This window comes from Orbicella franksi, chromosome 14 (genome assembly GCF_964199315.1).
Source record: "Orbicella franksi chromosome 14, jaOrbFran1.1, whole genome shotgun sequence".
NCBI classification, from domain to species: Eukaryota; Metazoa; Cnidaria; class Anthozoa; order Scleractinia; family Merulinidae; genus Orbicella; species Orbicella franksi.
In genome coordinates this window covers 21,997,756-22,015,356 of record NC_138158.1, presented here as the reverse complement: position 1 = coordinate 22,015,356, position 17,601 = coordinate 21,997,756, and the positions used below count along the sequence as shown (strand labels likewise).

The window sequence follows — 17,601 nt, the reverse complement described above, 5'->3', positions numbered from 1 at the left end:
TGGGTTCTTTCCAAAATTTCCGACGAGCATATGGGAGTACCCTCCGGGGTTTCAATGATTAATTCATAGATCAGGGCCAGGATTTTAAGAGTGCAAATCGCTTAAAGCTCATAAACAAAGTAAACTAAATACACGAATGTAAACTTAACGTTCGCAATAATGGACGATATAATATGCTAAATAAAATATAATACAAAAATTTTGTTTATGAGTTGTAGTTTCAGCATACCGTCATCTCACAAGTGCCTATTTTGTTGTTGTAAGGATAAATGTCTCTCTCTTTAATTGGAACGCCTCCCTGTGAGCGGCCGCCCTGGTAGGTGCGCGGTGGCCTGGTAGGTGCGCTCTGGTTCGAGCAGTCCGGGTTCGACCTTTGGCCCGCCGAGGACTGTGTTGTGCTGGGTTCTTTTGCAAGACACTTCACTCTCACAGTGCCTCTCTCCACCCAGGTGTATAAATGAGTACCGGTAAATTTAATGTTGGGGGGTAGCCCTGCGATGGACTAGCATTCCATCCAGGGGGGAGTAGAAATACTCCTAACGCTCCATGCTATAGAAATAACAATTGCATGTTGTACTACCATCAACCCCACTCGGTAGACTACGAGTAGTCCCTCTTTCGCTTAGTCCGTCGTGTGTGACGCGAAAGAAAGCCACAAGAAAAAAAGTGGCCGCGAACTCTTGGCGCGCGTCTCGCTCCAGGATTTCACGCGGGGTGTCTGCGAGTGGAAAACCCGAATAGCGAATAGCGAATAGTCTCGAATAGCGAACAGCGAATAGTCCCGAATAGCGAATAGTACGAATAGTCTCGAATAGTGCGAATAGTGGCGCACAGTCTCGAATATATATAGTGGCGAATAGTGGCAAAGTAGTGGCAAATCGTAGCAAATAGGGTACCCAGTATCTCGCAGTCAACCTCGCAGCAACGTAGGATGGGATTTTCCCGCTAAAAAGCACAGACGCTTATCAGGACAAAAGGTGTTTCTAAACGTAATTCTCTCTGTTTTAACCGCTCCAAAAGCGTAAATACGTCTTTATTAGGTTATCCTTGTGTTTTCTGTTTTCTTAATTGTCGGCGATGGACAGCCCGGGCCCGAGTCCGGAGAAGAAAAGGCAATAAATTCACTGAAATTCTGTTGCTTTATATTTGGATAATTAATTAACGCCGGATATTAGACCTAAAGCGGTGACTTTTGACGACTATTCGTCACTATTCGCCACTTTTCGCGACTGTTCGCCACCATTCGCACTATTCGAGACTATTCGCACTATTCGGGACTATTTGCTATTCGGGTTTTCCAGACACTCTTTCACGCGGCCATTTTTTTCTCGCGGTTTACTTCGCGTCACGCACGACCTCCGTGCCTGTGTCTCCTCTCCCCTCCCCCTGAAGGGTGACCTTGGTCAGGTTATGTAATAGATCTGGTGCAGTCTGGGCACCAGTAATACGTGAGTTCTATTTTGGTGTCAGCGGTATATAATAACCAACACGTGTCTGTCAGTAGCTCAAAGTCTTCGATCGATCATAAAATGCAAGATGGATTTCGCTCCGTGTCGGAGCACAAATGGCCGGGAAATGTTGGAATTATTGCGATGGAAGTGTACTTTCCGTATCACTGTGTAAATCAGGAGAAACTGGAGGAATTCGATGGAGTTAGCAAAGGAAAATACACCATCGGATTGGGACAGCGAAACATGGGATTTTGCGGCGATCAAGAGGACATCAATTCGCTGTCACTCACGGTCGTTCACAAGCTAATGGAAAAGAATTCTATCCATCCTAACGACGTTGGAAGACTTGAAGTAGGAACAGAAACCTTGATTGACAAATCGAAGTCGGTGAAAAGTGTTTTGATGCAATTGTTTGAGGAAAGTGGAAATACAAACATCGAGGGAGTCGACACAACAAATGCTTGTTATGGCGGTACGCAGGCTCTGTTCAACGCTGTTGCTTGGGTAGAAAGCAGTGCCTGGGATGGTGAGTTATACGTATATGTTGAACTATCGGTATATAGAGGGTTTTAGGCCCGGTTCAAACGTCGAACTTTTCATGAGCCGAACCTAATAGCCCCAATAAAGTACATGACGAGATCGACGTTTGAATCAATTAAGTTCGACAGATGTTATTTGGGTCGACCCGAGAATTAAGTTCGACATGGCCAGTCGGTCAGTGCGACTACGGAGCGACTCTGATTCAAACGTCGAACTTTCATGTACTGAACCTAATGCATACATTACAAATACATTAAATTAATTAATTTTTACCCAGAGTTCTGCACGTTCCCTATTTTTGTCATGCGCACACAGCTTGTTTCGATCTTTTCGAGAACACGAAGTAAACTTTCTTGATGTGCATAAACCACTTCTGTATGTGGTGTTCTGTATTTGAAAACGATAAGAGTATAGTGGTTTGGAAAGCAGGCAGTTTTGTGGCGTACTGCGAGTCATGGTTTTGAGAGAAAATGACAAAATAAATGAATCTTGAAGAAACCAACCACAGGAACGAAGTGGACGAGGAACTGTGATGTTCCTTTGGGAATAAGCAATAATAGAGGGCAAACCAAATTCAAAAATTGTTGTTCAGCTGTGCTAACTGCATCTGGAGTCTTCCTTCGACTTCTTCTACCCTCCTTGATGGCACTTGGAAGAAAAGAAAGCTCATCCATTTCTTCAATTTGTCTTTTGGCACATTTTTCTGCCATTTTGGTCCGCAATAACCCTCGTTTGCAATAGTGTCTCTTTTATTTTTGCAATTAAGTTCGACTAAATAAGGTTCAATGTTTGAATCAACTGCCAAACTTAATTATTTGGGTCGACCCAAATTGGTATTAGGTTCAGCACATGTTAAGTTCGACGTTTGAACTGGGCCTTATTCAGCTTTGTTTGATCAACAGCTCTTGTCAGCTAATAATGTTCGGTACATTCTTTAAATTAGTTGTGTTATCTTTCATAATCCTTTATTCGCCTTCTGTAATTCATTACAATCATTTACGTTACAATCAGATAATAGTTGATCAGGCAGGAGATCCAGCAAGCTCAATTTTGGATTCCCTTAGCCAAAACTCGACCCTGTCTATTTGAATTCTCTTGATGGAGGTGAAAGCTAAACATGATATCAAACCGTCCAAACACTGACAGCTGGAATACTTCTGACAGTTTTCAGGCCAAGTTTACTAATCTGAGCTCAATCTGAGTCAAACGTCTGAGTTACATAATTTATAACATATCAGTTTAATCGAACAATTGTTTCAGAGCTAACCATTCATGAATTGGCCCCATTTAGGCTAACTGGAGGGGTGCTCACCCAGTTGAAGTATTTTTGGGCAAACCAACTCCACACTAGGCTCCTTCAAATCTCTAGTGCTAGAAAAGATTTGATAATAAAATTAACCAAATAAGAACTTATAAAATAAGTGATTGAGGCATTACTAACTACTTATTAACTGAGAGTGAGGTCTTTACTGGAAAATCTCAAACCGAGACCTTGCCGCATTGAATGAGCGATAATGAGGTCAATATGGCAAGGCCAAGGTTTGAGATTTTCCTGTAAAGACCAAATGTTGGAGGATAATAAAATGTTTATTTTATGGCTTTTTGCTTTATTTATGCAGGCCTGTAATTTTCCCGTGGGTTTTACAGGAGAATAATGCCCTAGAATTAACCAATCAGAACACATCTTGTGTCAGCTGCAAACACAAGCCATATAATATTATTGATTATTAATTGGTAAATCATCTGTTTTAAATAGCAGTGGTAAGCTAACCAACTGACATTGTTGACCCACAGGTCGCCTAGCTATTGTTGTAGCAGCTGACATAGCTGTATATGCTGCTGGAAGTGCGCGCAGTACGGGTGGGGCAGGAGCGGTGGCAATGTTGGTCGGGCCAAATGCCCCTCTGGTCATGGAAAGAGGTACAAGGCTACATGTGAAATTTTTGAAATTCAGATCTTATTACTCAATACAATTTAACTACACTCAGTTCATTATCACAGTCTTGAATCCTGCATCACCTTCCAGGTAATGGCAATGCACTTTATAGTGTATTTAACATCAAGCAATCGTAAAAACACCACCTCCCACACAGCAATTTTTATACTAAGGAAAAAATAGCCTTTAGTGAACTGGTTGACATCATTGGTGTAAAAATCACAACGAGTGGTATATAAAGGTCTGATTATCCCAAAGGGAAACAATACAAAGCAACCTAATTAAACACCAGACGGTCACCTAAAAGAAACACATTTCTCTTCTCTGATTTCTTTTGTGTAGGTATGAGGTCTATACACATGCAACATGCTTACGATTTTTACAAACCGAACATGTCTTCTGAATATCCTGTGGTGGATGGCAAACTATCAGTCCGCTGCTACTTCCAAGCATTGGACCAGTGTTATTCACGGTACACAGAGAAAGGAAAGCGTCTGTACTGCAAGACGCTGTTCACATTAGACGATATAGACTACGCTTTATTCCACACACCATTCTGCCGGATTGTGCAGAAATCTTTAGCTCGATTAATGTTCCACGACTTTCTATGTGATTCTGAAGGCAATAGTTCTGGTGGAGAGAAGTATGCTGACCTGGCAAAATTTCGGTAAGTTTTTATGGCTAATAAACCATTCTTACTATTAATTTTTTTTTTTTTCGGTGGCAAGTGCTAATGACTCCTTTATTGTTTCTTTTGTTTCACTTAGAGATGTCAAACTTGAAGACACTTTTCAAGATGAGGCTAAAGGGAAGGAAATTGAAAAAGCGTCCATGAAATGCAGTCAGAATGTGTATGACAAAAAGACTGCACCATCTTTGTGTATCTCACATGATGTTGGCAATATGTACACCCCTTCACTTTATGGATGTTTGGCTTCTCTACTGTTCAGGTAATGGCCAATTATTAATTTCTGAATTTGCTATATGCTTAAGCAGGGCCACCCCTACATGTTGTGGAAAACTTGGAAAGTCATTGAATCTTATGATTTCAGTTTCGAAGCCTTGAAAGTCATGAAATTAAAGTGTGGTTCATGGAAAGTTATGGAAAAGCAATTTACTTCTGAGAATAAAAGAGCAAAAAGAGCAAAAGTTGACAAAATAAAAGACAAGTCAGAAATCAAGTTTTAATTCCGGTAAAAAGTAAACACCAGGACACACTCTGTGTCTTAAAGTGGGAAAATACCTCAAAATACGCCTTATTCCAAAATGGCCGCCATTTTGGTATTTTTTTGTTTTCTTGAAAATGAGCCCTTGTTGCCTCTTTAAGGGAAAATATTCTTTTGAATTTCGAGTTTAAGAACGAGGCAACAAGGGCTATTTTGCAAGTAAACAAAAGAATACTTAAATGGCGGCCATTTTGGAATAATATTTATATAATAATAGATTGTTTAGACGGTACTTTGATGACAACTGCATAACATAGGTCATGGAAAACCAGGAAAGATCATGGAAAAGTTCATGGAAAGTCATGGAATTTTAAAAGCTCAAAAGAGTACGAACCTTGTTAAGACAGTTGACTGGTGTTGGCCAAAATCGTCTCAACGTGGATTTTCAAATTGGTACCAAATTGAGTTGAAAATGCTTGTTGTAAACTCTTCTTCGCACTGTAATTCTTCCCTCGCTCGAGAAACTGGACCCGAAAGACGAAGTGCCACGGAGATCAGTGTAGTGTCTCTGATTGGTTAATTTTTGCGCGCAAGAATTCCAAACTGATCAACAACCAATCAGAGACGCCACACGGATCTCTGTAGAGATACGTGATCAGTATTGAATTTTTTTGGTCCAGTCTCCAATGTCTCTAGAGCGAAGGAAGCATTGAGTGCGTCAAGCGAGACAGAATTAACTTGCATGGCCTTCTTACTTTTATTCACGAGTGCTGCTACTTATTTTGCAGCGAGGCTATTGAGGATTTGGCTGGTAAACGAGTGATGTTGTTCTCGTACGGTTCTGGACTCGCTTCGGCCATGTTCTCTTTTCGAATTTCTGACGATATTAATTCCAGTTCGCCCCTGCACGCCCTGGTGACGTCACTAAAGGATATTCCAGAACGCTTGGCGTCCCGCCGCCAAGTTGAACCTGCTGAGTTTGTGAAAACTCTTACCGCGCGTGAAAACACACACAACAAAAGTAATTATTCACCGGCTTGTTCCGTGGAAGATCTGTTTCCGGGCACATATTATCTGACGAATGTTGACGAGAAGTATCGCCGAACATACAAGCGAAAACCCAACCAAGCTGTTGAAGAAGGCTGCATGGTTGTTTAATTAACTATGAGGGGGTGATGAAAATGCTGGGGAACTAGAAATGAATGATACTGATTCGTGTCAGGACAATCTTTGACCGCAATATGATGTGGAGATACATCTATTGTTCCCGCGGACTGTCATATAAATGACAATTTCAATTGTCGCTCCGGGCACACCATACAATAGGCCATTTTCGAATTCTCGGTATTGGAATGGAACAGGCTTGCAATGGAGGCTTATGCGGGGGAATAATATTAAAAAGAGATTAATGTCATTTACATTTGAAAAGACTTCCCGCAATAGCCTCAATTGCAAGCCACTTCCAGTCCAATACCGAAAATACGAAAATGGTCCAAAAAATTACTGTAAATAACGAGCACATTTTGGTACAGGGATACGAGTGTTTTACTGGAAAATACACTGCGCTTGTTCGTAAAATATTGTTTTCAACACGAAAATAAAATTCTTATCTTGATTCTTCACGCCAACGTATAATATCCTTTATGTTTAAAGGTTATACGCAATTTAGCCGGGGTATTTAGCCATTCAACCTTCACCCGTAGCAGAGTTAAGCCTGGCACTAGGCAGTGAGGTACGGTTATAAAACTGCACTCTGTGTTTAGGTGTTAAAGGGTGTTGGATTGTGGCAAATCTGTTCGTTGCTTTTTCCAGCGTATTTAACATAAACCATATATTAATATGTACAATATGTTTTCTACATTCTCTCTTGTAATTTGATTACAGAAGATGGAATGAAATAAATACATTTGGTTCTGTGCTTTCACATGAAAGAGTACAGTGAAATCCCGATTTCTCAAACCCTCACATTTTTGAACTTCCAGATAACTCGAACCAGAAGTCGTTTCCTCTTCTCAGTCAAACACTGTAAGTTTGGCCCCCGATTTCTCGAACTCTCCGGTTTTTCGAATCAATTTTCGTCTCCCTTGGAGGTTCGAAAAATCGGGATTCCATTGTATTTACAATTTAAGTAGCAGACCCGGGTTATCACCAAAAAATGCATTTCTTCTGAAATTCTGCGTTGACAGGACAATAGAAAGAACATTAGGTCCATTTGATCAGAAGCTTCCTATCACCTGATTTGACAAAATATTAAATGGTAATGTACTGTCTAAGATCGATCGGGTTGGAGGCTGACGGAACGTTTTCAATTAGTAGATATGATTGACAATGAAACAGTGGCCTGACGATGCTGCCAATTGGTAATTTTCTCGAAATTTTTCGATGACTCCAAATCTCTCGTAGTAGTCTAGATGTAGATCTTTTACTTCTATGGGTAAAATGAGCCGACATATCGAAGACATCACTTCTGGTTACAAAAACCTGATTGCCAAAAATGAGTTCAAACTTGTGAAAATTTCAGTCGCGGTCTCTATAGGAATGCTGTTGTCCAATCTAGAAAGGCGAGATATATATATATAACACTATTTGTCTCATTACAGAAAAAGTTTGATTCCCATAGCAAAAACTTTCGAACTCAAGAAGAACATTCTAGAAAATACAAGGTAAAAAAAGAAAAACAACTGGGCAAGTTACTTCTTTAGAAAAAGAAATTTAGACTTTTTGAATAAAAAACTAAGATGGAAACAAGGACAGCCTCTTCAGCGCGTGCAGGAACAGTTTACCTGCAATCCTTAATGTTCTGGAGTTCCGCTCGTAGTTGCCAGAGGCTGAATTTAGCCCCGTTGATTTTAACAAAACCCGTGATCATCTCCAGCTCCTCGCAGATCGCATTGCGGCGGTAAACTACCCTTTGATTCTCCAGAAACATCTTAAGCACAGCGTTTGCGAGGAGGTTGTTTTCCAGCGCAATATCTTCCTTCAGATCATGGACAACAGTTAAGGCCGACAAACCAGGAACAGAGATCATTCCAGGTTCAGCTGGATTCTTCAGTGTGGACGCTTCAGCGCAGATGTTGTTGATCCACGGATCAACTTCCCATCCTTTGTCCAAAGGTACAAAACTCCTTTCTTTTGGTGTTGAATACGTGACCCTCGCAGGCATTTGCGCGATCACTTCTGAAGGAATACATCCTGGAGGAAGGCAAAGTGAAACCACAGTTGAACGAACTGTGCACACCGCAGTGGAAGATCCCGAATATCTTGAAGAATAATCAGGATCTCGGTTTTCGTCTAATACGCTGTGGACCATACAGGATGATTTCTTCCGCTGCAACTTGACTCGTTTACGTATCTTCTTGGACGAAGGAGCAGCTGGGCGCTTGTCTAGAGACAAAGAGGACGCCACACTCGCATCAAGAGCTTCCTGCGTGTCACTGAACCACTGACATTGCTTCTGCGCCACTCCTCGGGAAAATGAACCCTCGCGGAGCCCACTCTGTTCTGTTATCGCCGAGTCTGTCTCTACACTTTCTGTTCCTAGCTCGTCACATTGTAAGTCCAGCAGCTTGTTTGTTTGGTTACCATTGGATTGAGCTTCATTGCCGTCTGCTGTAGGGCATGTTCCTTTATCATCCCACGCGACGGATGGTTTGATTTTACGCCTAGCAACATTTGCCATGACTTGATGGTCGAAGCAACGCTGACACTGTTGTGAACAGTCTGTTGTTTATTTTAGTCGAAAGTAGTTATATTACTTGCAATTTACAAATTATTTTTGTATGGTCATTGTAAAGCGCTAAAAATAAGTGCTGATCTGGTATGTGTCACCGAAATTTGAAAAACAAGCAAGCATTGGGTTAATTATCACCAACACCTCTAATTACAGTTAATTGCGGGTTTAATTAGGACGGCGGTAGAAAAACATTCCCAATGACGTCATGGCCATGCTAAATTTAAAAACACGGTCAGCAAGTTCGAGGTCTGGAAATGAGAAACGCTGAAAACTGCAACTCGATGCGCATTCGAAAGAATTAGAATTAGAATCCGATTCGCTTGAAAAATGGCTGTTGAGTCTCTTTACAAAAACAGCCACCGAAGATAAACTAAGACAGTTTTACAATTTAACTCATTTGAAATCGGCTACTGTAGCGAATGTAATCAATGCTGTGATCGAGGCATGATTGGCCGATTAGCTGAGGGGACTTAAAATAATTAGCTCATGTAACTGTCCGATTACAGGTGCCCGACAAAGCAAACTGTTCCACTACACTGTCCAATTACAACTTTGCAGATTACCAAATGTAAAATTGTTAAGTTTAACAACAGCAATAAGAATGATTATCATCATCATCATCATCATTTTAATTTTATTTTTTTAGCGGTATAGGCAGATTGATTCTTATAATTTTGTTGTTCAAAGACGATTAATTTTATTTAGGGTGAGGTAAATTCTTATTCCTGTAAGGATCCAATGAAGATATTACAATGTCGATTGACTTTTAACCCTGGACTAATGCAAATCGGCTTTTCAGCAACCTTGTTCTGGGTCAATCCAGTTATTGATTAACATCTTGGTTGGTCCGTTGACTTCACACATTTCAACGTTGAGGGTAAAGGCGGTATTCTCTTGGCCATTTTTGCTCCTATTTCGGTCATCGTCGTGGCTGATCTCCTGTTTGTGGTTGGTTCCTTCAATGTCGGTTGACTTTTCGCCTTGTCCAGGACGGTTTAACGGCGGGGAGTAAAACACGTCTTCCACCCTCGTCATGACCTCTGTTGGAATGCAGCCTGGAGGATTAGGAACACATCGATAGCACTGCGCTCTTTTTCTGGGTACCACACTGGTGCCCTCTCCTCCAGCTTCCACATCGCTGCAGATGCTAGTAGCCCTCACTGACGAGGTCGTCCATTTCCCAGGTAGCTGTTCAAATCGTGACTTCAGCCTCTTTCGTAGCCGATTGAATATTCCAGCTCGGCTTTTCTGCTTCATGCTCTCGGCTTTTTTCTCGGGTGAATGTTGTAACTCTCCTTGGCACTCTTTCGGATGACCTTCAGCCTCAGAATTATCCCAAGATGCGACTTGGGAATTTTCAGGGTGAAAGCAATATGTGTGTTTCTCATCGGGTGTCTCGTCATTCCAGGAAACATAATCAGCTCTGCACGCGTTCTCACTCATGTTATAACTAACTGTTGATGTGGCAGAGCCAGCAACATCTATCTCTTTTATGCATTGCTAGTTCGAATTTCGTATTGCGAAATCGTTCCACCTGAACTCTTTACCGTTTTCATTCAGTAATTAGTATCGGAATGATTTTGTCACCTATAAACCAAGAACATATTTTAACAGATTAACTCTGAACGTAATAAGATGGCAATAAACCTTTTCACAACAATTTGCATTACAATATTTTCCAGCACATAAGCAATCTTGTAGTCTCTGTGCGAAATTGCCTCGCAACCCCGTTGGGTTATACTGTAATGTGAATGAGAAAAGTTAGCTGTGAAAAGTTTTATTGAACAAGGTATACAGCGTATTAGAAAACGTCATGTTGAACTTGCAGTATAAAAATTTATTCATACTTATTTTCCCTCCGAAGTTTTTAAACGGTGGAGAGGGTAACTCTTCCTCGGATGCCGTGGAAACCGAGTTTTGATAGACAGCAAAATACGCGTGTGTCATTTGTGTGTTTGGCAGAAACGCGAATTAAGGATTTAATTTATCATACTCGGGGTGGTATTAGTAGCGAGGCGGGGGGGTGGCAGGGTAAAGGTCAGATGTTGCAAACAATTTTCATTTTTTAATTGCATCGATTCATTCATTAACAATTAATTGTACCTTTAAGACTGCCTCGAAACAAGTAGCGAGGAAGTTTTTTTGTTATACTTGTACATTCTAAGTACACTTTCAGTGGATTTCGAGGTTGAATTGTTCTGTGAAAGAGCCTGTTTATTTGGTTTCGTGAGATTTCCATGAGCAACGCGCGAAATGGTGAGAGTAGCGAAACTAGAATCTGTTTGCTAGGTAAAGGTAAAGCCCGCGTACGAGCCAACTTAAGCGGTCCGTTAAGCGAAGCTCACCCCGTGTGCATGAAGCGACCAGGGGTATTTGTACTCTCACCCCCTCCCACCCCCCGATCTGATGCTGACTCAACGCAGGGTTACCCCCCAGCATTAAATTCGCCGCTACCTATTTATACAGCTGGGTGGAGAAAGGAATTTTGAAAGAACACAACACAATGTCCCCGGCCAGGGCTCGAACGTGAACTGCTCGATCCTGAGACGAGCGCACTAAATATGAGGTCACCGCGCTTTCCATGTTTGCTATGGTGTGACAAACGTCACTCTAGTTCTGTTGATCTGTTTGTTACGCGAGGGGCTTATACAGTCTCGTTCCCTCTTGATCAGTTCAACGAATGGCCAGCATAAATGCTGTGATTTTAATTTCTGTATATCGCTATAATTGTTAGGCCATTTGGTCCTAGATTGTTATCTATCGCGGTCCTAATTAGTCCCGTAATTAACTGTAATCAACGGTGTTAGTGCTAATTAGCTCCATTGTTATCCTTATCAAATCAGAGTGGCTATTACAAAATTAACATTGATTCGTAAATTAACAGCAAACTTAGCCCGAGAATTGTTCTGAGTCATAGCATTTGTTACATTGTAGAATGTGAAAAGCTAGAGACAGGTTAGGTGGAAATTTACAGGTAGATTTATCGACAGTGTGGCCCGGGTTTGAATGTAATACCGTTGAATATAAAACGGCTTTCCTCTATTCTGACTGGTAGCCTTTAGTGCAGGTGTTATTTTGAAACGGAACGCTCTATAGACCAGACCAGCCGCCATCTTGGATTATAATTGAACGCTTGACCAGTAGAGGGTTGGGGCAGAGGGGGTTTAGAAGGGGGTGGTGGGTCCAACTTTTTCCTCGCCTAACCCTCCATAGTTACCAAATCCAAGATGACGGCCTACCACGAAAATGTGCACTCAGCCCGCAAAATAGGCCTGCACTGCAGGCCATCTGATTGGCTGTATCTGTATCTATGACATGTTATAAAATAAAATACAACGCAACGCAACGTACTGTGCAACCTAATCTAATACAATACAAATTTTATTTCAAGAGAGTCACGCTAAATAGCGCACATCGATCCATAATAAACCTGCGGCCCTCAATTAACTTACAAATAATATAAAAACAGTAGAAGTATACAACAAACAATGACAAAATTAAACTAAGAATAAAACAAGCAAATAAACATTAATTATACTAAAATTGCATTGAAAAAAATGCTAATTTAAATAGATGAAGAATTGGAAAAAGTGTTATAATGTTCTCTCTCACCATCTGTACCGCTTAACAGACAGCAAAAGAAAACTGAAAAATGTTTCTCCACCAAAAGAAAATCAACCGCTGAATGTAACGCTGTACCGCTTCGTAAACACAAGAAATGTAAAACTCAATTTACAACACATTATGTCAATCAACTTTGTTTCTTTAGTGTGGATTTCTTATTACAACTGCATTCGCCTTTTTTTCGCTTTATTCCCGCACCTAGCGGAAGTAAATAAGCAAGACATTCACGGAAGAGTTATGGCGCTGACGGTTGAGTGGGCTTCATCGGCTGCGTACCTAGTCTTGGTTGCGCCACTGTTGAATCAAGCAATCCTGTAAATAGCAGAAACACACTATTATTAAAGTCCGTCCATAACAATCAACACAATCAAACGCTAACATTGAATGCAACGTTGTTCCCAATTGCCCTTGAGAGACCACCCCAGACCCACCCCAGACCCACCCCCCGCGAAAAATACTACACCTTGTGCCACCCCCCGCTCTAAATAAGTTGTGCGAAGTATTAACCTTCAGTGAGACAAGAATAAACCCAGGGTTTGACTTCAGAATTTTGCGGTATCTAGGTAAGCTGCGCGTTCTAGCTAACGAAAGAAAAGCAGCAGCAACAACAACAACAACAAAAACAATGAAATGAAAATAGGACGGGGATGGCGGTGGTGGTATTGAGGAGAGGGGGAGGGAGGAAAAGAGGGGAATGAAACAAACAACTACATAAATACAATTCTAGTGACTACAAACCTGATTTCTTAAAGAAACAAATCCAAAAGATCGCCATCACCAATACTGCAGTAATTATCATAACAACGGCTGCACTTAATAATATTATGATCAATTTTCCTCCTAGAAAAAAAAATGTAATTAACTAATAAGTTTATCGGTTGATAATTCGTCAAAGTAGTTGGAGCTATTTGCAAGACTATTGTGCTTGTGTGAACAGAGATGTCACAACATAGATAGTAAATCTAATATTATAATGTAAGACGCTACCTACAGGAGGTAAACTCCAATTGATCAGTTTGCCAAGGCCAGTAAGAGCAAGAGCCTTATTTTGGCAAGAGGAAATGTTCTTGAGAAGTAAAAACTTCACATGGGCATCTAATAATAAACCAGTGTTGGACCCAGCGGTTCTGAAAATGGCAAATACGGGAAGCGATGGAAAGGTGGGCCATCCCTCAGTCATAGAAGGGAAGCATGGGTTCGGCTTGGATTGGAAGAAAAGAGAGACAGGGGGGGGGGGGGCAAGGGCGTGTAGGTGTGTGTGTGTGTGTGTGGGAGGGGGGGGGCTGGCATTCCTATATCCGCCACTGTGGGCAACGTATCGCTGACTTACGTTTGCTAATATCTGTATGATCTTTTCTTGCTTCTGTACTTACTTTACTTTTCCCTGTAAAATGGCAGAGCACATTACTTCTATGCATGATCTCTTTTTGATATTTTAAAGGGCCTAACGGTCTGAGACTTGAAATGAAAAATTCCATGCTGATGACGCAACTCTACAGAGATCTGTGCAGCGTCTCTGACTGGTCATTACTCGGTTTTGAATTTTTGCGCACAACAAACAGCCAATCAGAGACGCTACACGAATCTCTATAGAGCAACGTCACTAGTATAAAATCTTTCGGGTCCAGTCTTAGACGGTAAAGATTGACAGCGTGAAGACGGATTTCACAGTTTAAAAAATGTTTTTAGAATGCTGATCTTCTAAATTCCTTGAATTGATAAGGTGGCTACTCCCGCGGTTCGCGGAGCGCTAGCTAGTCAATACCGAGCTGTCCTACAGGCACTACACGATGTTAGTCTTTTTCTTCGCAGCTAACAAATTAAATAAAGTCAATGCTTAAGCTGCTTTGGCCTCTTCTAATATACTTAACACGAGAATTGTGGGTTTATTTCGACGAAGAACAACATATTTTGTTCAAAATAACACAACTACACCCTACCTGGCGAAACTCGACCAGCGACCAATGAGTTACCGGAGGGGGCGACCCATTTTTGGCGCCAAATTAAAAGCTTGGCATTAAATCTTTCATATGTTTTTTTTTTTTTTTCACTTTTACAGTGTGATATGGTTTTTGTAATTTTAAATCCCTTTTCGTGAATAGTCAATACCCTCTCGAGTGTCAAAAGTCGCCTTTCCTGTTAACGGCATACGTTGATGTCAGAACAGTGCAGGTTTTTTCCGCCTGCTGAATCCTGATTGGTCAATTCAAATACAGACGCACAATCAAGCTGTTTGCTAGATTAGTTTACTGAGTCACTTACGCTGCACTTCTACTCTAGCAGCACGTGACACCTTCTGTCCTCCGACGCCGTTCTCTGCTAAGCAGCGGTACTTCCCTTCGTCGCCAGGCGCCGCATCACTCAGATTCAGATTGGCTCCACTTGGGAACACCTTCTTAGGATCATCAAGCTTAATCCAAGAAATGTTCGGAAAAGGATTGCTTTCTTCAACAATACACGTCATTGACAATGTTTCTCCTTCGGTTACGGAATGATCTCGAGGAAAACTTGGATTCAGCCTCGGTGGATCTGAATGAAAGATGAAAGCAATATGGATAGTTTCAGTAATAACTGAGTCATTTGAAGACGTGTAGTTTTCTCTGCGCCAAATAAAGTAAAAACAAATATCCTAGTATAGAGCGTTCTAGCCTCGAAAATGCAATGGTAAATCCATAGAACAATAGGGGAGCAGGGAAGGTGCAGTGGTGAGAACGCTCGCCTCCCACAAAGTTGGCCTGGGTTCAATTCCGGTTCAGTGCCATATGTGGGTTGAGTTTGTCGTTGGTTCTAGCCTTGCTCCGAGGGTTTTTCTTCGGGTTCTCTGGTTTTCCTTCCCCTCACAAAGACCAACGCCTCCAAATTTCAATTCGACCAGGATATAGAGGGGCCGCATGAAAAACAGGTAGAGTTGATGTGGCTTCCTCTTGTTTATCAAGCAGAGCGGTAAATATACTGGACTGAAATCGGCGGAAATCAATTCAAAGCAGTGCTCGAAATAAACAGTACTGAAATTGTTAATTGTAAATTAGATCTTCTCCCAAATTTCACTGCTGTAAAAATAACTTTTGGCGGTGCCTATAGCTGTCGCATAGACTCTCAAATGAGTAACTATTATTCTTATAGGAAACTGGTTCCTTTACCTTAATTATTTAGACATTTTCTATCACTGCTATGTCCTATTCACCAGGGAATCGAAGTTGTGATCAAGACAATATGAGTAACGGTTCAACTCAGACTGTTTAACTCATTTTTATCAAACAATTAGACTTTAATGCGACCTCGATTCAAACGCAAAGCAAGAACGTGACGGATTTTAAGTTTTATTACAATTACAGATTTATTTTATTATAATTTTAAATCATTAGAATTGTAGAATTGTTAGAATCGTGGAATTATCGTATTGTATCACCGTACATATTTCTGTTTTTAGTGTCAACACGACCCCACAAGCAAACCTATTGCTTTAAACTAAATCGCGTGTAAATAAAGGATTGTTGTTGTTGACAGTATACAACAAAATTTGAATAATTCTATAGAAATGTATTCTGTGCTATTGTTTACAATTGCACACAATATTGAAGTTAGCTAAGCTTATCATTTCCACAAGTTCTTGTTGTACTTGACATTTTGTCTGAAAACAGTATAATGACAGGTGCTTTAATCACTTTTAAATTGGTACAGACTTTGACCTTTTCAATCCTTTAGCTGCTAGTCCCTTCAGGCCTTCACTAACATGAACAATTTGAATGTCCATTATTTTGCCACTGTTTTGGCAGTCATGGTCCAGGTGCCATATTTTGCATTATGCCCTTTGCATCGACAAGGGAAGCATGGCGCTTTCAAAGGAGGAAATTTACATTTAACTCAGGTAAATAAACAATTCAATGACTTTTAAGTATTAGCATTTGTGTTAGCTGTCCTTCCCTCTATTACACGTAAGATGACAAGTACATTATAGTTGAATGTAGAAGAAATTTACTCATTTTTACCTCTTTCTTTGCGTTGTTTAGGGTCCACTTTTCAGATGATAACCTGGGCTTCTCCCATAACCGATGGAAAAATATTAATGGGATCAGAATCTGGCTTGACTCGAAATGATCAGAACATAACTAAGAATCTTTAAAGTGTGCACGAGAAACTGACAGAATCTTCTGTCTGGAAACGGTGCAAGCTTTAGTACTCCTTCTTTGCCCATGACCAACAATTCGAGAATCACTCGAACGTCTAACAGCGCACGGTACACCGTGGTGACAGAAAAGTGGGAACTATCGATATGGACATAATAGTGAATATGAGAAGGAATATTTCTATACAAGACAGCTGGCTGAAGACCCGAAAAATTCTATCACATAGATTGAAAACTGCAAAATTCACAGTTCAGAACATACGGACTACAGCTGTCGAATTTTCCTTGAATTCTCTCGCTTCAAATATAAAAGGCTATTGAGAACAGTTAAAGAACACCAGTACTTAAGATAAACGTTATATGCCCCAAATCAGGTAATTTTCACGATCATAGAACCTGCAAACCAAGATAATTAGTAAAGATTTTGCGCGTGTGTTTCTATCGAACATCGACAATCGATCGCGGGAGGAACTTACTTAGCGGAAGCAAAATATCGATTAGCTTTAATTTACTTACATTGTACATCAATGAAACTTATCCTGGAGCGGACAGCTTGGTTGACCCCATTTTCAGCCATGCAATAGTACTGTCCCGCATCAGATCTTGAGATACTGGAAAATGTCAAGTTCTCTCCGTGTGACAGTGCTGTGATATTTGGAGTTACTCTATACCACGTGATATTTGGCTTAGGATTGGCAGCTGTCACTCTACAATGGAGAGTGACGTTGACACCTTCTATGGCTGTGTGGTTACGAGGATACACCTCATCAAATGAGGGAGGATCTGAAAATAGACGCAATTTATTCATATAATTTAAACTAATAATATATTCCTTTTATTCCTACGTGCAGCGCAAGCAAAGTTTAACTGTCACACAATTGTTAGCTCAACCCTTCCATGCACGAAGTGATCCAAGCTCTTGTTGCATGTAGTATGTAGTCACTCGCACCAACATCCAGAAATTCCTGAGTAGGATCGTTAATATGACTTGGTACGAACTGTCCGGTAGTGAACAGGGGGGAGAG

The 17,601-nt window shown here is 40.9% G+C and overlaps 2 protein-coding genes across 2 annotated transcripts; one reads left to right on the top strand and one right to left on the bottom strand.

Annotated features, from left to right (window-relative positions):
* Nucleotides 1-335: 335 nt before the first annotated feature.
* Nucleotides 336-7,599, top strand: LOC145467044 (hydroxymethylglutaryl-CoA synthase 1-like). Its single transcript, XM_081450564.1, has 5 exons — nucleotides 336-1,977; nucleotides 3,786-3,911; nucleotides 4,270-4,594; nucleotides 4,695-4,877; nucleotides 5,882-7,599. The coding sequence occupies exons 1-5, from the start codon at nucleotides 1,530-1,532 to the stop codon at nucleotides 6,249-6,251; spliced, it is 1,452 nt and encodes a 483-aa protein (XP_081306690.1). The 5' UTR covers nucleotides 336-1,529; the 3' UTR covers nucleotides 6,252-7,599.
* Nucleotides 7,600-12,685: 5,086 nt separating this feature from the next.
* LOC145467304 (uncharacterized) lies at nucleotides 12,686-15,381 on the bottom strand. The gene is made up of 4 exons (XM_081450845.1): nucleotides 14,713-15,381; nucleotides 13,781-13,834; nucleotides 13,189-13,290; nucleotides 12,686-12,762 (listed from the first exon to the last, which is right to left on the bottom strand). Exons 1-4 carry the CDS (start codon nucleotides 14,912-14,914, stop codon nucleotides 12,686-12,688), a joined length of 435 nt encoding a protein of 144 aa, XP_081306971.1. The 5' UTR covers nucleotides 14,915-15,381.
* Nucleotides 15,382-17,601: the final 2,220 nt, after the last annotated feature.